The 16,240-nt window shown below is 40.7% G+C and overlaps 1 protein-coding gene across 1 annotated transcript in view; it reads left to right on the forward strand.

The window, feature by feature from the left end:
• Window positions 1–16,240, forward strand: part of GRIN2B (glutamate ionotropic receptor NMDA type subunit 2B) — a 638,757-nt gene that overhangs the window by 196,571 nt on the left and 425,946 nt on the right. Inside the window, exon 2 of the mRNA XM_040408303.1 lies at window positions 5,084–5,682. Coding sequence (XP_040264237.1) covers window positions 5,084–5,682 — 599 coding nt within the window. The remainder of the gene's footprint in view (window positions 1–5,083; window positions 5,683–16,240) is intronic.

The following is a 16,240-nucleotide window of genomic DNA, read 5'->3' on the forward strand; positions in this document are numbered from 1 at the left end:
CTCCTCCTCCCTGGTTGCGTACAGCATCAGGATTTCGTAGGAGCGCACTATGACCTGACGCTGTGTGACAATGGCAGTGCGTCTTATAAAGTAAATACTAGTGAGTGTCTCCAACATGAAAGTGCTCACTAGAATAAAGTAGGTGTGGGGAGTGAAGTGCTGTGACCACTGCCAGTACTCACTGCTCCCTGGGACCGAGCTGCACTGCCCTGACTGCATACGGTGTCAAGACATAGTTCACACACTAAGACCTGATGCCGTATGCAGTCAGGCGACAGTTCACTGTGGGCCGGATAAGACAGAGGAGGGTGATTGGAGGGGAGACCACCAGTCCTGCAGAGGAGTGGCACAGCAGGGCAGGTGTGTCTTTTAAAGCAAAAAATCAAGGGGGTGTCATAAGGGTGTTATATTGCCATTAACCCTTTTGCTGGAATAGGTCTATAGCTTTTTCTTTTAATTTCAGTCTATGCCATACAGTCTTATGCCAGGTGTTATGTTTGGCAAGATGGTTGCAGTCAGTTCTGCTGAATTAAAGCTCTGAACATGGTGTGAATTTAGCTGTGGTTATGAGAGAGCAGCTTTTGGTAGTTTAGCTCTCTGGAAAGTGGTTGTAAAAAGTAAATTTATTGCAATTAGATCGTATCAACCATGGAAGGAAATTTTCTACGAGCTTTAAAATGATTTATGTTTCTGATCAGATTTAGTCAATTAGAGTGAGGATAAATAAAGATGTTGAGAGTGAATGTGTGTGAAGAAAATGAACTTTGGTCGGACATATAAATTACCACTTGTCGTGCTAATGAATTGCCAGCTTACAATTCTGTTGACACACACAGCAGTATCAGGACTTCATGATAAGATTCTTCAATGCTTAATGCCCTCAAGTAATCAGATAGATCTCAATAAGAAGTAATTCCCACCTCCTGTCCTTAAAAATAACAGCTTTTCCCTGCACAGGTAATGCTTACTAAACATCTTGTAGACGGCAATGATCCATTCATCCTAGATTCTAAAATACATTTTGTAAACCCTTGTTGACAGCAGACTTGATTGGGTTGAGAATACCGGAAAATTTACATGTGACATGCTTTGTACAGTGAACGCACACATTACACGCATGTACGCTCATACACACAGAGCGTGCACACAAGTAGGGCTTGTATTATAATTGTCAGGTGACTAAGGGAGCACACATTTTATCACAAGATATAAGCTGCAGGATAATTAGTGATGACGGCAAAGTCATTTTTTTCCATGATGTTTTTTCCATGTGTCTTAGAATTTATGATCGTGTGTAATTTTGTCAGAAATTTCCATTTTTAGAGTATGAATTCATTAGAGATTCTGGTGCAGTTATCAGCTGGGCTAGTAGATGTTTATCTTGCTAATTTATCATATAAATCAGCATTTTAGAAATGTGTTCTCCTAGCTCAAGCAACAGAGAATGAATAGAGGTCAGTGGATTACTGCTAAATGACGGCTAAGGAAACAAGTATTATCTTAGCTCCCAAATAAAGTTCACCTCAAGTAATGCCCACAGAGAAATTGTTCTCACACAGCAGTGGCACATAGCAATTTCTGCCAACATAACAATTTGTAACTACACTATTCTGCCAACACAGTAGTCCCCACATAATGTAGTCATTCCACAGTAGAACAGACTGTTCCCCTATTTTAAATATGCCAAGCAAGACATAGTTCTCAGACCATAATAGTAACACATGGCAATACCCCTAAAATAGAGAGAGGGGGAGCACATCATAGGAAGGACCAATAGATGAGGAGGTACTGGATTACGTGCTATGCTTACGGTCCAAAGTCCCCTATCATCAGAACGTGCATGTGTTTTCAATGGGGAGAGACTTGAAACCTAGGACCAGACACCTCTGTCAGTGGTTTATCTCCTACTTGGAAAAAAAGGACTGGATTTTGAAATTCAAAATGGCTAATCATTCTCTCCCTCAACATCATCTGTTGGGAAGAGTCAGGAGTCCCGATACACATAGGATGTCGGCTGACCTTAAAAGGGTTATCCCATGACTAATGTAAAAAATAAAAATCAGGCATCATGTAGGACATTACAATCTCTTTCTAGAAAACTAGAACCAGCCATGTTCCTCACATGGATCCAGAGATCTCCCCATTCATTGTTCTGTTAGATTTATATCAAGCTGACAGCTGAAGGGGAGGGTCTTTTCTGCTGCAGATAAGGGAACGTGTCCATTCTACTGCAACTCTCCCTATCACAATTCAGGAGGAAGTTGAATGATGAATACAGATCCATTTTATTAAATAACTCAGTGGCTATGCAAAATTTTTAATTACATGCAATTACAAAAGTATTGAGATCCAGGTGCTGGTTTGAAAACTGTAGACAATTTTTCTAGGGACAACCCCTTTAAGATAATACTTGTGTTTCTTGCATTAATCCAGGCAATAAATAACCCTAGTATATGGTATTGCATAGTAACTAATAGTTTTAATTCATATGTTTAAACTATAGACTTAAAAGGGTTGTCTCACTTCAGCAAACAGCATTAATTATGTATGTGGCATGCCAGAACCGCAGGGGCTACACGTGAGGTGCACGGTGGGCCGATGAGGGGCCAATAATAATACAGTTCATCGGTTTACTCACGGTTAGCAGAGAGCCTCCCTGGGCCAGCAGCACAGTGTTGAGGAAGACAGCACAAAATCCTCCGGGGCACACTCTGTGGTAGGGAAGCACCAGCCTAGATGGAGGTTGAGGTGCCCTTGATGACAGCAGTGTTTAGGGTGCTTGTGACGGCTGGGTCCCTTGGTGGTATTTGTCGTGACGCCAGTACCGTTTATGGTGGTAAAACCAGTTGCAGTAATATTGAAGAATGAAGTAGACAGTGGTAGGATACAACTCAAAACTTTTACTGTGGCTGGTTTTAGTTGCGGCATATACATCCAGACAGAATACAGTCTTTTGTTCTTTAGAGGAATTATGTTGATCCACTGTTAATAGGTTTGGCTAGGTTTGGCTGTGGTTCTGTAGAGGTATTTCTGGTATGCTTAGTCCTATTATTTCTGTATCTTCCAAGCCCTTGAACAGGTAGCTAATCTGTCTTCTATAATGTATGGTGAGGCTGCCTGTAGCTAGATTGTCCTCCACCATGTGCAAAGGTGCCCATTGAGCCTTAGGTAGTGGCTGTTATCACCGATGTCTCTCTTTTAGCTTGGATTTCTTCCAGGGACGCAACACTATCCTCTGGTTGTAGGATGTAAGGAACTAAGAGGATCACAGGAGGAAAACGCTCTCCTGCCCCTCATACCTTGGCTCTACCTCATTGCTGCTTCAGACTTCACCCACTACTCTGTGGTGTGTAGCCTCAGCTGAACTGAATCACTTCACTAGCAACCACAACAACAACAACAACCCTCCACACTAGGCCTGACTAAGGTATTTATATAAACTAAGTGCTATCCCCATCTAGTGGTGGGATGTATAAAGTGCACCTAACCAGCCTATGAACAGGGATACAACAGGTGATGTAATGCAGAATGACATGCAACACCGTAATGTAGTTTCACAGTAATTTTGCAGTTCCCACGTGTCCTGAGTGGGACGCTGCATGTAGAGGAAGTTAATACAAGCCACTTACTAATGTTATTATCTATATTTCTTCCTTTGCTGGCTGGATTCATTTTTCCATCACATTATACACTGCTCGTTTCCATGGTTACAACCATCCTGAAATCCATCAGTGGTGGTCATGCCTGCACACTATAGGAAAGAGCGCCACCCTATTTGGTGGCCCACACTGTGGGAGCGCACATAGGCTAGTGCTTTTTCCTATAGTGTGCAAGCTCGACCACCACTGATGGATTGCAGGGTGGTCGTAACCATGGAAATGCAAAGTGTATAAAGTGATGAAAAAATGAATCCAGCCAGCAAAGGAAGCAATATACATAATAACAATACATTAGTAAGTGGCTTGTATTAACTTCCTCTACATAATAAATGCTATTTGCTGAAGTGAGACAAGCCCTTTGATGTAACTTCATACAATGTAAGTGTATAATGCACAAGTAGGGGAGTTGGATTGAACGTTCTACCAATGATCGCCATGTATGGGCAGCTTGTCTAGGCTGCCACAATAGAATAGAGCAGTCATTTTGTTAGTGTAAGCGCCCACCTATTTGTGGTAATGAAATGTCATGTTCAGTCATCACAACAGGCTGGAAAGTAACATGTCCTTATTTCACCAGCCAGAACTACATCTGTTGTGCTGACATCTAGTGTCATAGAAAAAAAATAATCATCATGCAAAAACAACATAAGAAAACCTAAACATGATAAAAACAAGTACCCAAAAAATAACAAGAATATTGGAGTTAACAGAAATCAGTTTAATGTAAACCATGCTTATTATATTATTCATATTATGCCTACATATTATTAACCAGCTTGATTGAATCACTGGTCTTCAATCATTGCAGGGGAATGATTATTAACAGTAATACCCTATCTTCTTGACAATGGAACTCCCTGGGTGTCTAAAGAAATGCATGCTCTCAACCGTTTAATTGCTGGGGTTCAGTAGCAGATGTTATGGCATCATATATTAAATTTGTAATATCAAGTAATCCACTTCAGTGTTGCCAGTTTAATATATTTGGTGGTAAAACAGATCCGGGCAAAACTGATTATGAGAAAACAGAAAATATTATATTTTCATTTTTGAAAATAGTTTTCACCAACCATGTCACTAGGTTCTAAATGTTCGATTGCTGGGGGTCTTATCACTGGCACCACCATGATCCTTAGAATAGAAGTTTCAGATTCCTCAACACCATGACAACCTTGGTGATGGTATTTCTTCTCTGAGAGATAACAAAAAAAAGATTTTATGCAAAAACAAAATTATAATAAACAATGTCATGTGAGATTCAATGTGTAAGAGTATGCAGATTTGGCGAGGTTGGCTTTCCTGGTTCCACATTTCCTTGTCATTGCATAATAATGAATATTAACCCATTATATATATATTATGTGATTTTGTATTTGAATTGTTAGAGTTATTCTTAATTCCATATGGTTTCTTTTTAATTACAGGAAGAATCATCAATGTTCTTTCAGTTTGGGCCCTCCATTGAACAACAGGCCTCTGTTATGCTTAACATCATGGAGGAATATGACTGGTACATTTTCTCCATTGTCACAACCTACTTCCCTGGGTACCAAGACTTTGAGAACAAGGTGCGGAGCACCATCGAAAATAGCTTTGTGGGTTGGGAACTAGAAGAAGTTATACATCTGGATATGTCTTTAGATGACAATGACTCTAAGATCCAAAACCAACTTAAGAAGCTTCAGAGTCCTGTGATCCTGCTGTATTGCACAAAAGAAGAAGCCACCTATATATTTGAAGTGGCCAATTCAGTGGGATTAACAGGCTATGGTTACACATGGATTGTACCCAGTCTTGTGGCTGGAGACACTGACACTGTGCCTGCAGAGTTCCCTACAGGACTCATCTCAGTGTCCTATGATGAGTGGGACTATGACCTTCCTGCTAGAGTGAGAGACGGGATTGCTATAATTACCACCGCAGCTTCTACCATGTTGTCTGAGCACAAATCCATTCCACAGTCCAAGAGCAGCTGCTACAACATTCAAGAGAGTAGACATGATGATGCCCATATGTTAAACAGGTAAGACATGATGTTTTGTGTATAATTTGTACCACATATTGGCTGTATCACAGACGTAAAACAAAATATTGAAGAAAGGCTGAAGAACTCGAGTCTCTGGTGTGATATACCACGCCCTCCCACATTACTTTACGTGCCGTTTACCCTTTCCTCCAATATTACACATGCTTCCTTCTGCAGACAATGTATGTACTTTGGACAATACAAAATCATCCATGGGGCCCTCTGTACTGTGCTTATCAGTGTCAAGTGCTTGTGACTGTACTTTGTAATCTCCCAAGGCATATGTATACATGTGTGTGCTAACTTGGCTACAAAGTCAGATTGGTTCATGTTCCCTAAGTAATGGCTAGAGCATATAATCCTATCCTCAATGCACACCGATGCTTCAAATGAGACAGAGCTAGAAGGAAGATTCCTTTATCCACTAATTCCTGTGTATATATTCACCGGTAGATAATGCTGTGTTGCATAACGCTGTTATAAAATAATACAAGAACACTAGAAAGGTAGAAACAGTCCCAGCACCACCTATGGAATCAGCAAACTTACCTTTGGACACCAACGATGGCCCAAGAATAGTTACCATCCAACAAAGAATGCCATGGCCTTCATTTTGCTGATAAATGCTGTAATTTAATGCCAGGCATGCATTGTAGGTGAGGCTTTGCCCATTCTCAAGCCATTTTTTGGCTGAAACATCATCTACACTGTATGCAGTTTTGTCTGGCATAATAAAAAACATGATGGGGCAGATTTACTAAGACTGGTTCTTCATACACTACTCTTAGTAAAAAGTCCCTTGGAGTAAGATGTGCTAAATTTATTAAGATACACAGGCCTATCCTACTGAAAAATGCCAGTTGGAAGCCCTGCAATGAGAGGAACACATGTGGCAGCAGGATGTCCTGTACATTTCACTGAGCTGTTAGTGTCCCTTGTATCACCACTAGGGGCGACCAACTGTTGTATGCTCAACAGCAATGACAGGATTGAAGCACTTACCATTAGGCCTCCACACTCCAATCCAACCTTAGGGGGATGCCAAGAAGAATCTGAATTTTTCGCTAAAGATGATATGGTTCCAGTCTGTAGCAGGCCAGGTTTCTTGTTCATAATTCCATTGTAAATGAAGATGATGGTGGCTGGCTGTCAATGGAAGGGCACATAATAGGACACCACATTTCTTTCTGATAAGCACCTGGAAATTGTCCTGCCAGACACTTATCGAAGGTGCCACCTGTTGACACCCAAACTGTGGGAGCTCGTGTTCAACAGTGGATCAAATGATTCTCTCTACTAGTAGTCTGTCTGGGCTGTCTAAAGTCTGTTCACCATGTATGTGCTCCCTCACTTGACCACTAGTCCCAACACCTACTAATAACTAGGTCAGATTGGCCTAGATGGTGGGCAGTTTCTTGAAATGACCAATGATGCACCCCTTATGAGAGTCTGTCAACTGGGCAAAAATGGCTTTGAGTGCATCATAGAGGCATGTCTAGCAGTCAATGATCTTTCAGTAAGAGGTAAAATACCCAAAAGTAGCAACTGAGAGCCTTTTTATAGGGCAGTGGGGGAAACACTTTTACTGCTGTGGCAAGACCTAGTAACTAATCAGACCACACCTGTAATCATTTACATATCTGCCTGAGACATAACTGCATGGCGAGTTTTGCAGCAACCCAACGTATCTGGGTGCGTTATTCTTTGTCAATGAGTCTATATTGTATAATGTATGTATATATTGTATTTTTTTTCTATGGGGTCAAGTATTTGTTCTTTTGATTTGCATTGCAATACTTTCCTTTAGATCACTGGTACACAACCCTACAGCCCGTGGGCACATGTGGCCCTTGATACAATTCTGTGGTGCCCCTAACTGTCCAGTAACAGACAAGTCTTTCTGTATCTTGTGGTTGTTCACATGTACTTTTCAGATGGGAGTCCTGGAAATGTAACCAGATGTTTATGGTATACATTAGTGATGAGTGAAGTTTTTGATTTGTCTGCTTTGCCGAACTTCGACAAGAAATTTGATTTGTTACGAATCACATTCCATTGTATGGAGTGGGCGCAATGACGGGGAACGGCGATCGTGCGCCCCTTATCATTTAACCCCTCAGATGTTGCGTTCAACGATGATTGTGCCATCTGAGAGTCGCATTCAGCCTACCAAGGGGTTAAACAGAGGTTAAAACAAAAAGTACACACTCACCTCATCCATTTAATTGTGGAGAGGCCGTCGTGATTGAAAAAAATGTGCCAATTCTTACACGCGCTGATGTGATCAAGGTGGCCACAACGGCCTCTCCGCGGTCAAATGGATGAGATGATAATATATATATATATATATATAAATACTTATTTTTTAACCGCCATTTCAGGAAAAATTTATTCATTACCGCAGAACGCCTAGAAATTCAGATTTGTGAAGAATCAAATTTTTCCATTTGGTTAACTTCGATTCGCGCAACACTAGTATACATGCTCAATATGCCATACATTTTCAATTGGTAATACTCCTTTAAGCTTTATTTTTGATCCTTGGGATTGGTGCAGTCTGAAAATGTGGCCCCCAAGCAGGAAAGATTGTGCATCCCTGCTTTAGATGGTTTGACACAGTTGCATTAGACATATTATCTTTTGTTAAATCCAGTTATGCTGTATTTTAGAAATTATCTAATCAGATACAAAAGCCAGTTTTGCAGTTTGAATTCTGAGTTTGTGCAGACAATTGATGGACATACATCCAGGCAGTGTCTCCAGTGGAGCTGATGTAATGAAATGCTTTTCCTGCAATTGTGGGTGGTGTGAGAAGTCTGTGCATAGCAGCTGAGCCACCCTGGCCCCAAATCTTGTGATCCAGCCCTATTTAGTGACATCTCAATGATGCTTCCCAGGGGAAACCCTCTTGTCTTTTTTGCTGTTTGTTTTCACAGCGTATTTCTCACCAGGGACTTCTCTTCCCATTGGTCTGATTGTTCACACTTTTGCAGTAATTCCTCTTGTCCAGCTACGGAAAAGAGAAATCGACATTGTTGATGGATGAAGCTTGCTTGGATGGGCAAATTCTGTATCAAAGTGTATGTAGAAAATATTTTAGATTATCACAAAATATTAACATGGTGTAAAGTGGATGAGAATAACACTCACATGTACAGCATCATGTGAAAGAATTGATCTTCTGTCTAATGGACCAGCCTTGCAATATGAAGAAGACTTCATACTTTTCAAGAATGAATGAATATTAATAAATGTAGAGGTTTCCATTTACACATGTTAGTGAATGACATGAGAATTAGGTAAGATATACATGTAATTTCTGATGGGTGTTTTTGTAGCTTTTTTAATTACATAGAAAATATTTTCATGTGATTTATTTTAAAATAAAAATTTTCAGAAATGTCAGTAAAACATTTGATCAACACATAATTCTGAAAGAAATCATCATTTAAAAGCAATTTGCTACAGATGACTAGAAATCCGATATGCAGGGCAGCAAAGTTACACACGTGGCCTTCTTTGAGTGCTTGCTTCTTTTGATCTAGATAGCATAGTAAGGCTCATTTATCCAAACTGGCTTGTTGCCTATAGGAACTAATCAGAAGTCAACTGAGAAGTGGTACTGTGGTTGCTGTGGGCAACAGGGCAGTATGTGCTATTAGACAGCTTTGATAAATGCAGCCCACAATGCTTTTTCTGTAGCCATTTATTCTGGGGGTTTTCAGTAACAACATGGCTGCCAGATACTGAATGGTAGTCAATAGGAAGATATGAGAGATATACAGTACAGACCAAAAGTTTGGACACACCTTCACATTCAAAGAGTTTTCTTTATTTTCATGACTATGAAAATTGTAGATTCACACTGAAGGCATCAAAACTATGAATTAACACATGTGGAATTATATACATAACAAACAAGTGTGAAACAACTGAAAATATGTCATATTCTAGGTTCTTCAAAGTAGCCACCTTTTGCTTTGATTACTGCTTTGCACACTCTTGGCATTCTCTTGATGAGCTTCAAGAGGTAGTCCCCTGAAATGGTTTTCACTTCACAGGTGTGCCCTGTCAGGTTTAATAAGTGGGATTTCTTCCTTATAAATGGGGTTGGGACCATCAGTTGCATTGAGGAGAAATCAGGTGGATACACAGCTGATAGTCCTACTGAATAGACTGTTAGAATTTGTATTATGGCAAGAAAAAAGCAGCTAAGTAAAGAAAAACGAGTGGCCATCATTACTTTAAGAAATGAAGGTCAGTCAGTCAGCCGAAAAATTGGGAAAACTTTGAAAGTAAGGGCTATTTGACCATGAAGGAGAGTGATGGGGTGCTGCGCCAGATGACCTGGCCTCCAGAGTCACTGGACCTGAACCCAATCGAGATGGTTTGGGGTGAGCTGGACCGCAGAGTGAAGGCAAAAGGACCAACAAGTGCTAAGCATCTCTGGGAACTCCTTCAAGACTGTTGGAAGACCATTTCAGGGGACTACCTCTTGAAGCTCATCAAGAGAATGCTAAGAGTGTGCAAAGCAGTAATCAAAGCAAAAGGTGGCTACTTTGAAGAACCTAGACTATGACATATTTTCAGTTGTTTCACACTTGTTTGTTATGTAAATAATTCAACATGTGTTAATTCATAGTTTTGATGCCTTCATAGTCATGAAAATAAAGAAAACTCTTTGAATGAGAAGGTGCGTCCAAACTTTTGGTCTGTACTGTACATTGGGGCAGATTTAGTAAGATTAGCTTCATATGACGGTCTTATATGATTTTTTCAAGGAGAATTAATAAAAACTGGCCAGAAACTTTGCTGAAACCCACTGAACCTCCACCGTTGTTGTTCCAATGCTGCTACGATCCCCACTGATCTCCACTTTTAGTCTTGGCTTGACACACTGAAAATTGTCCCACTAAATAAGCACTGGCTGAGGTGGGTGTCTGCTAAGGCCAGTGATTGGCTGAGTGGGTCTTTCCTAGTGTTTAGACTTATTAGAAAGTGCATAGCAGCGGGGACCAGGGCAGTCAGAGCGCTACGGCAGGGGATCAGTATACAACCGCATGTGTGCATACAAGACTGCAGCTCCATTCAAAAGTAGAGCATAGGGCCACCCCTAACAATCAGATGCTTATCCCCTATCCAGTGGACCTGGGATAAATGTTCGTGGTCCAAGGACCTCTTTAAAGCCACATAATGAAATCTATCCTTGTGGTTTTATGTGCCATTTTCTAGTTTGTAAGCTTTAAAACTGTTTTTGGCCAAACTCTTTCTGACTGAACTCCACACTTTTTGTAGTCACTTTTTATACTTACTTAGAGAGAAGAATGGAAAGTTGCAAATATAGGGGAATATTAAGACCAGCATTTTAGATGCCAGTCTTAATAACCCCTATAACTGGCGGTGGATCGCCGAAGTTATGAAGAGGCGCCTGCCTCTACATAACTTCGGCAGATCCACCGCTACTTCTAAATGTAAGACAGTTTCCGAGCTGTCTTACATTTAGACCATTTTCTACGCCTAAAACAAGCACAGAAAATGGTAAATGAGACGGCCCTATTGGCCCGTCGCTGCCCACACCACACCCCCTTTGTTTTAGCTCTGGTGTGAGTATGGAAAAGTAGCAAGACCTTTGCGCCACAATGTGTGCCAGAAATACGCCTAATTTAGGTGTATTTCTGTTTAATAACTGAATCCCATAGTCGGTGCCATATTGTATGACTTTTTAACACCACACAACTAGTCCAAATAGGATAATACATTTTCCATATGTGTTTTGGTGTTTACCATTTCGTTGCCATTTTTATTCCTGGTGGCATTTGTTTATTATTATTTTTTTTTGTATTGCCTTATGTCCCATTTTATGGAGCCTTTTAAAAAGAAAAATGCCACATGAGAATGGAGCCTTAGGGTGCTTTCACACACAGCAGATTTTCTGCAAATGAAAATCAGATGAATGGACTTGATTTTCAGTGGCAGAATATTTTTTGCTATAAAATCTGCTGCATGTGAAGGGATCCTTGGAACACTGAAGTTTCATGCCTTGTGATGAAATCACCAGACTTGCTCTTTAAAGTAGGAGGGAACCAAGAGCAAGTCTTCCAGCCTCAGCAAGTCGCATGTGAAGGTGGCAGGCTTGTGATGCTTTTCTAAAACTTTGCATATGCACTAGAGGTGGAAACTGTATACACTTCTGGGCAATACTTGTATCTTTCCTATGCCTGAATTATTAATATTTTGGGCACAATGCTATCTACACATAGAATCACTTTGTTCTGATGATTCCAGGTCTACTGAGCATACGACGGGTGCTCTATGGCAGAATGATATGCAGCATATCTTCAGTTTATTTCTTTATAGTAAGCTTCCATGACTCTACCAGAGGTTATATTTCAGGTGTACTGGTTTATATAAAATAAATATTTTAAATTTTTCTATTTTACATTAAATAGTATAATCATTCATCCACATGTTCAGCTTTTTAAAAATAAGTAAATGGTTAAATTATTTAAATCTGCATGTACTTATCCCTATCATTGTTTAAATACATGCCACCATGTGGGCTTCTCTTGTACTGCACCCTGCCCCGCAATATGTTAGCAATTACACACAGTGCAGAGAACAGGGTGAATCCACTCATCTATGTTCCTCAGGATATATTTAGGTAATGTAACTTTTTGTGCATGTACATACAATATCTTTGCAAATCAACATTTTCTCTGGTATACAGTATACTTTGTCCTATGCAGAAACATATATTTGCAGTACAATTGAGCAAAGCATTATATGAAACAATCAATTAGCCATTTCGAGACTGATCTTGGTGGGACAGGATTAGCTTGCTGAAGAAGTCTCACTATGGAAACTGGTCTCCATAGGAATGAATAATTCCTGGAAATATCTATAAACTGGTTCAAGGCCGTCCCACTAAATAGGAACTTAAAGGTGTCTATCATTTTGATTGGTTATAGGATCTGTTTCCATGGCGATGTTACTTAGTCTGTGCTTTTATTTAATGTTGCTAAAACATCCATTATGTGCATTTATCTATTGCTGCAATTCACTCAGTACGGCTGTACATTATAGCTTGTTTCCATTCTCTATGGGTTAGTGAATGATAACTGCAGGGTTTACAGTATGTCCCAATGAAATGCTTTTGTGCTGTCTATGGGATTGTGCCATGTTCTATCTACCATATTGTTCTCTGATGTGGGATTCAGATTTTTGACTACAGATTCCTTACACATCTTGAAAGGACATTTTTAGACTACTTAAAGAGTGCCGCAGTAGATTATCCCTTGTCTATTCCTACTCTGAAAATCATAAATGGTTTATGAGTAAAACATCATACCACAATGTGTCCGTTACATCCAACAATACGCAATGCCCCAATACAGTACTTATTAGTCATATTATTATTATTTATTATTAAAGCGCCATTCATTCCATAGCGCTGTACATATGAAAAGGGGTATGCATACATAATACAGACAATTGCACTAAGCATAAACCAGACAAGTTAAAAACTACCCGTGAGGGCTTACAATCTACATGGTATGGGAGAAGGACACAGTAGGTACGGGTGAAGTTGGTCATGGTGGTATAGAGGCAGCAGGGTCACTGGTTGTAGGCTTGTCTGAAGAGGTGGGTTTTCAGGTTTCTTTTGAAGGATTCCACTGTAGGCGAGAGTCTGATATGTTGGGGTAGCGAGGTCCAGAGTGTGGGGGATGCACGGGAGAAATCTTGGAGGCGATTGTGGGAAGAGGTGATAAGATGAGAGGAGAGAAGGAGGTCTTGTGAGGATCGGAGATTGTGTGTAGGGAAAGTAGCTCAAAGATGTAGGGAGGGGACAGGTTGTGGACGGCCTTGTATATATTTGTTAGTATTTTGAACTGAATCCGCTGGGCAATGGGGAGCCAGTGAAGGGATTGGCGGAGAGGCAGAGGAGTAACAGAGTGAGATGTGCATTAGTCGGGCAGCAGAGTTGAGGATAGATTGGAGGGGTGCAAGGATGCTAGATGGAAGGCCACAGAGGAGAATGTTGCAGTAGTCTAGGCGGGAGATGATGAGGGCATGTACAAGCATTTTTCGCAGATTCAAAGTTGAGGAAAGCGCGGATGTGGGAGATGTTTTTGAGTTGGAGGCAGCAGGTGGTGGAAAGGGCTTGGATGTGTGGTCGGAAGGAGAGGGCAGAATCCAAGGTCACTCCAAGGCAGCGGACTTGGTTGACTGGGGAGAGTGGGCAGCCTTTGATCGTGATAAATAGGTCTGTTGGGGGGGTTGAGCAAGATGGGGGAAAGATGATGAATTCTGTTTTATCCATGTTAAGTTTTAGAAAGCGAGAAGAGAAGAAGGATGATATAGCAGTTAGACATTGTGGGATTCTGGTTAATAAGGTGGTGATGTCTGGACCAGAGAGGTAGATTTGTGTGTCATCAGCATAAGAGTGATACTGAAAGCCATGGGACTCTATGAGATATCCCAGGCCAAAATTGTAAGTCGAGAAGAGCAGGGGTCCTAGATGAGATGAGAGAGTTTGCAACAGAAGAGAGTGATCGACAGTGTCAAAGGCAGAGGACAGGTCAAGGAGAAGGAGGAGAAAGTAATGTTTTTTGGTTTTGGCTGTTAGTAGGTCATTGTTGACTTTGGTAAGGGCAGTCTCAGTCGAGTGGTGGGGTCGGAAGCCACATTGTAGCCGGTCAAAGAGAGAGCAGGAGGAGAGGTGAGAGGACAGTTCCAAATGGACATGTTGTTCAAGTAGCTTTGAGGCATACAGAAGAAGTGATATGGGGCGATAACTGGACAAAGAAGCATACAGAAGAAGTGATATGGGGCGATAACTGAACAAAGAAGATGGGTCAAGAGAAGGCTTTTTGAGGATGGGTGTAATGGTAGCATGTTTAAAAGCAGAGGGGAAGACACCAGAGGTTAGTGATAGGTTGAAGAGATGAGTTAGGGCAGGGATAAACACTGTGATGAGGTGGGATGGGATTGGGTCAAGTGCACAGGTGGTGATATTACGTCCAACAATACGCAATGCCCAATACAGTACTCATTAGTCATACCATCTAATACTCAGCTAATACCCTACATATAAAACCTCCCATATAGTGCTCAATTAATACCATCATATGTCACATGAATGCAATATCCATGTAAACACCTAAACTAGACATAGACCACACATGCAATATATGCTCACATACAAAGCACACATATGATACACAGACGTAGAACTACTTCTCTCTCTCCTCTCTCTCTCTCTATATATATATACAGTACAGACCAAAAGTTTGGACACACCTTCTCATTCAAAAAGTTTTCTTTATTTTCATGACTATGAAGGCATCAAAACTATGAATTAACACATGTGGAATTATATACATAACAAACAAGTGTGAAACAACTGAAAATATGTCATATTCTAGGTTCTTCAAAGTAGCCACCTTTTGCTTTGATTACTGCTTTGCACACTCTTGGCATTCTCTTGATGACCTTCAAGAGGTAGTCATCTGAAATGGTCTTCCAACAGTCTTGAAGGAGTTCCCTGAGATGCTTAGCACTTTGTTGGCCCTTTTGCCTTCACTCTGCGGTCCAGCTCACCCCAAACCATCTCGATTGGGTTCAGGTCCGGTGACTGTGGAGGCCAGGTCATCTGGCGCAGCACCCCATCACTCTCCTTCATGGTCAAATAGCCCTTACTTTCAAAGTTTTCCCAATTTTTTGGCTGACTCACTGACCTTCATTTCTTAAAGTAATGATGGCCACTCGTTTTCTTTACTTAGCTGCTTTTTTCTTGCCATAATACAAATTCTAACAGTCTAATCAGTAGGACTATCAGCTGTGTATCCACCTGACTTCTTCTCAACGCCACTGATGGTCCCAACCCCATTTATAAGGCAAGAAATCCCACTTATTAAACCTGACAGGGAACACCTGTGAAGTGAAAACCATTTCAGGGGACTATCTCTTGAAGCTCATCAAGAGAATGCCAAGAGTGTGCAAAGCAGTAATCAAAGCAAAAGGTGGCTACTTTGAATATGACATATTTTCAGTTGTTTCACACTTGTTTGTTATGTATATAATTCCACATGTGCTAATTTATAGTTTTGATGCCTTCAGTGTGAATATACAATTTTCATAGTCATGAAAATAAAGAAAACTCTTGGTCTGTACTATATATATATATATATATATATATATATATATATATATATAGTACATGTATTTTCAGAAACTGTGGATTTAATTTGAGGTAGGCAGATTAATCTTCCATGGAACTGGACAGAGTTTGGGGTGTGCTATCCAGCATCTAGATGCAGATGAGTCTCTGATTGGCCATATAGGTATCAGCCATCTGATCGTGGAGACTGGGAACAAGCTGTAAGTAACACCTGCCACCACTGCAGATGTTGGAGACTGAAGGGACGAAGGATATCTCGAACAGGGAAGCATGCTGCAGGTGCCCTGTACCACTGTCAGTTTACTGCATTAAAATGGTCTTTATGCATCAACATGTTGGAAATTCAATGTACTGTAATTTTAAGCATGAAAATAG

Source organism: Bufo bufo, chromosome 9, assembly GCF_905171765.1.
Source record: "Bufo bufo chromosome 9, aBufBuf1.1, whole genome shotgun sequence".
In the NCBI taxonomy this organism is placed as follows: Eukaryota; Metazoa; Chordata; class Amphibia; order Anura; family Bufonidae; genus Bufo; species Bufo bufo.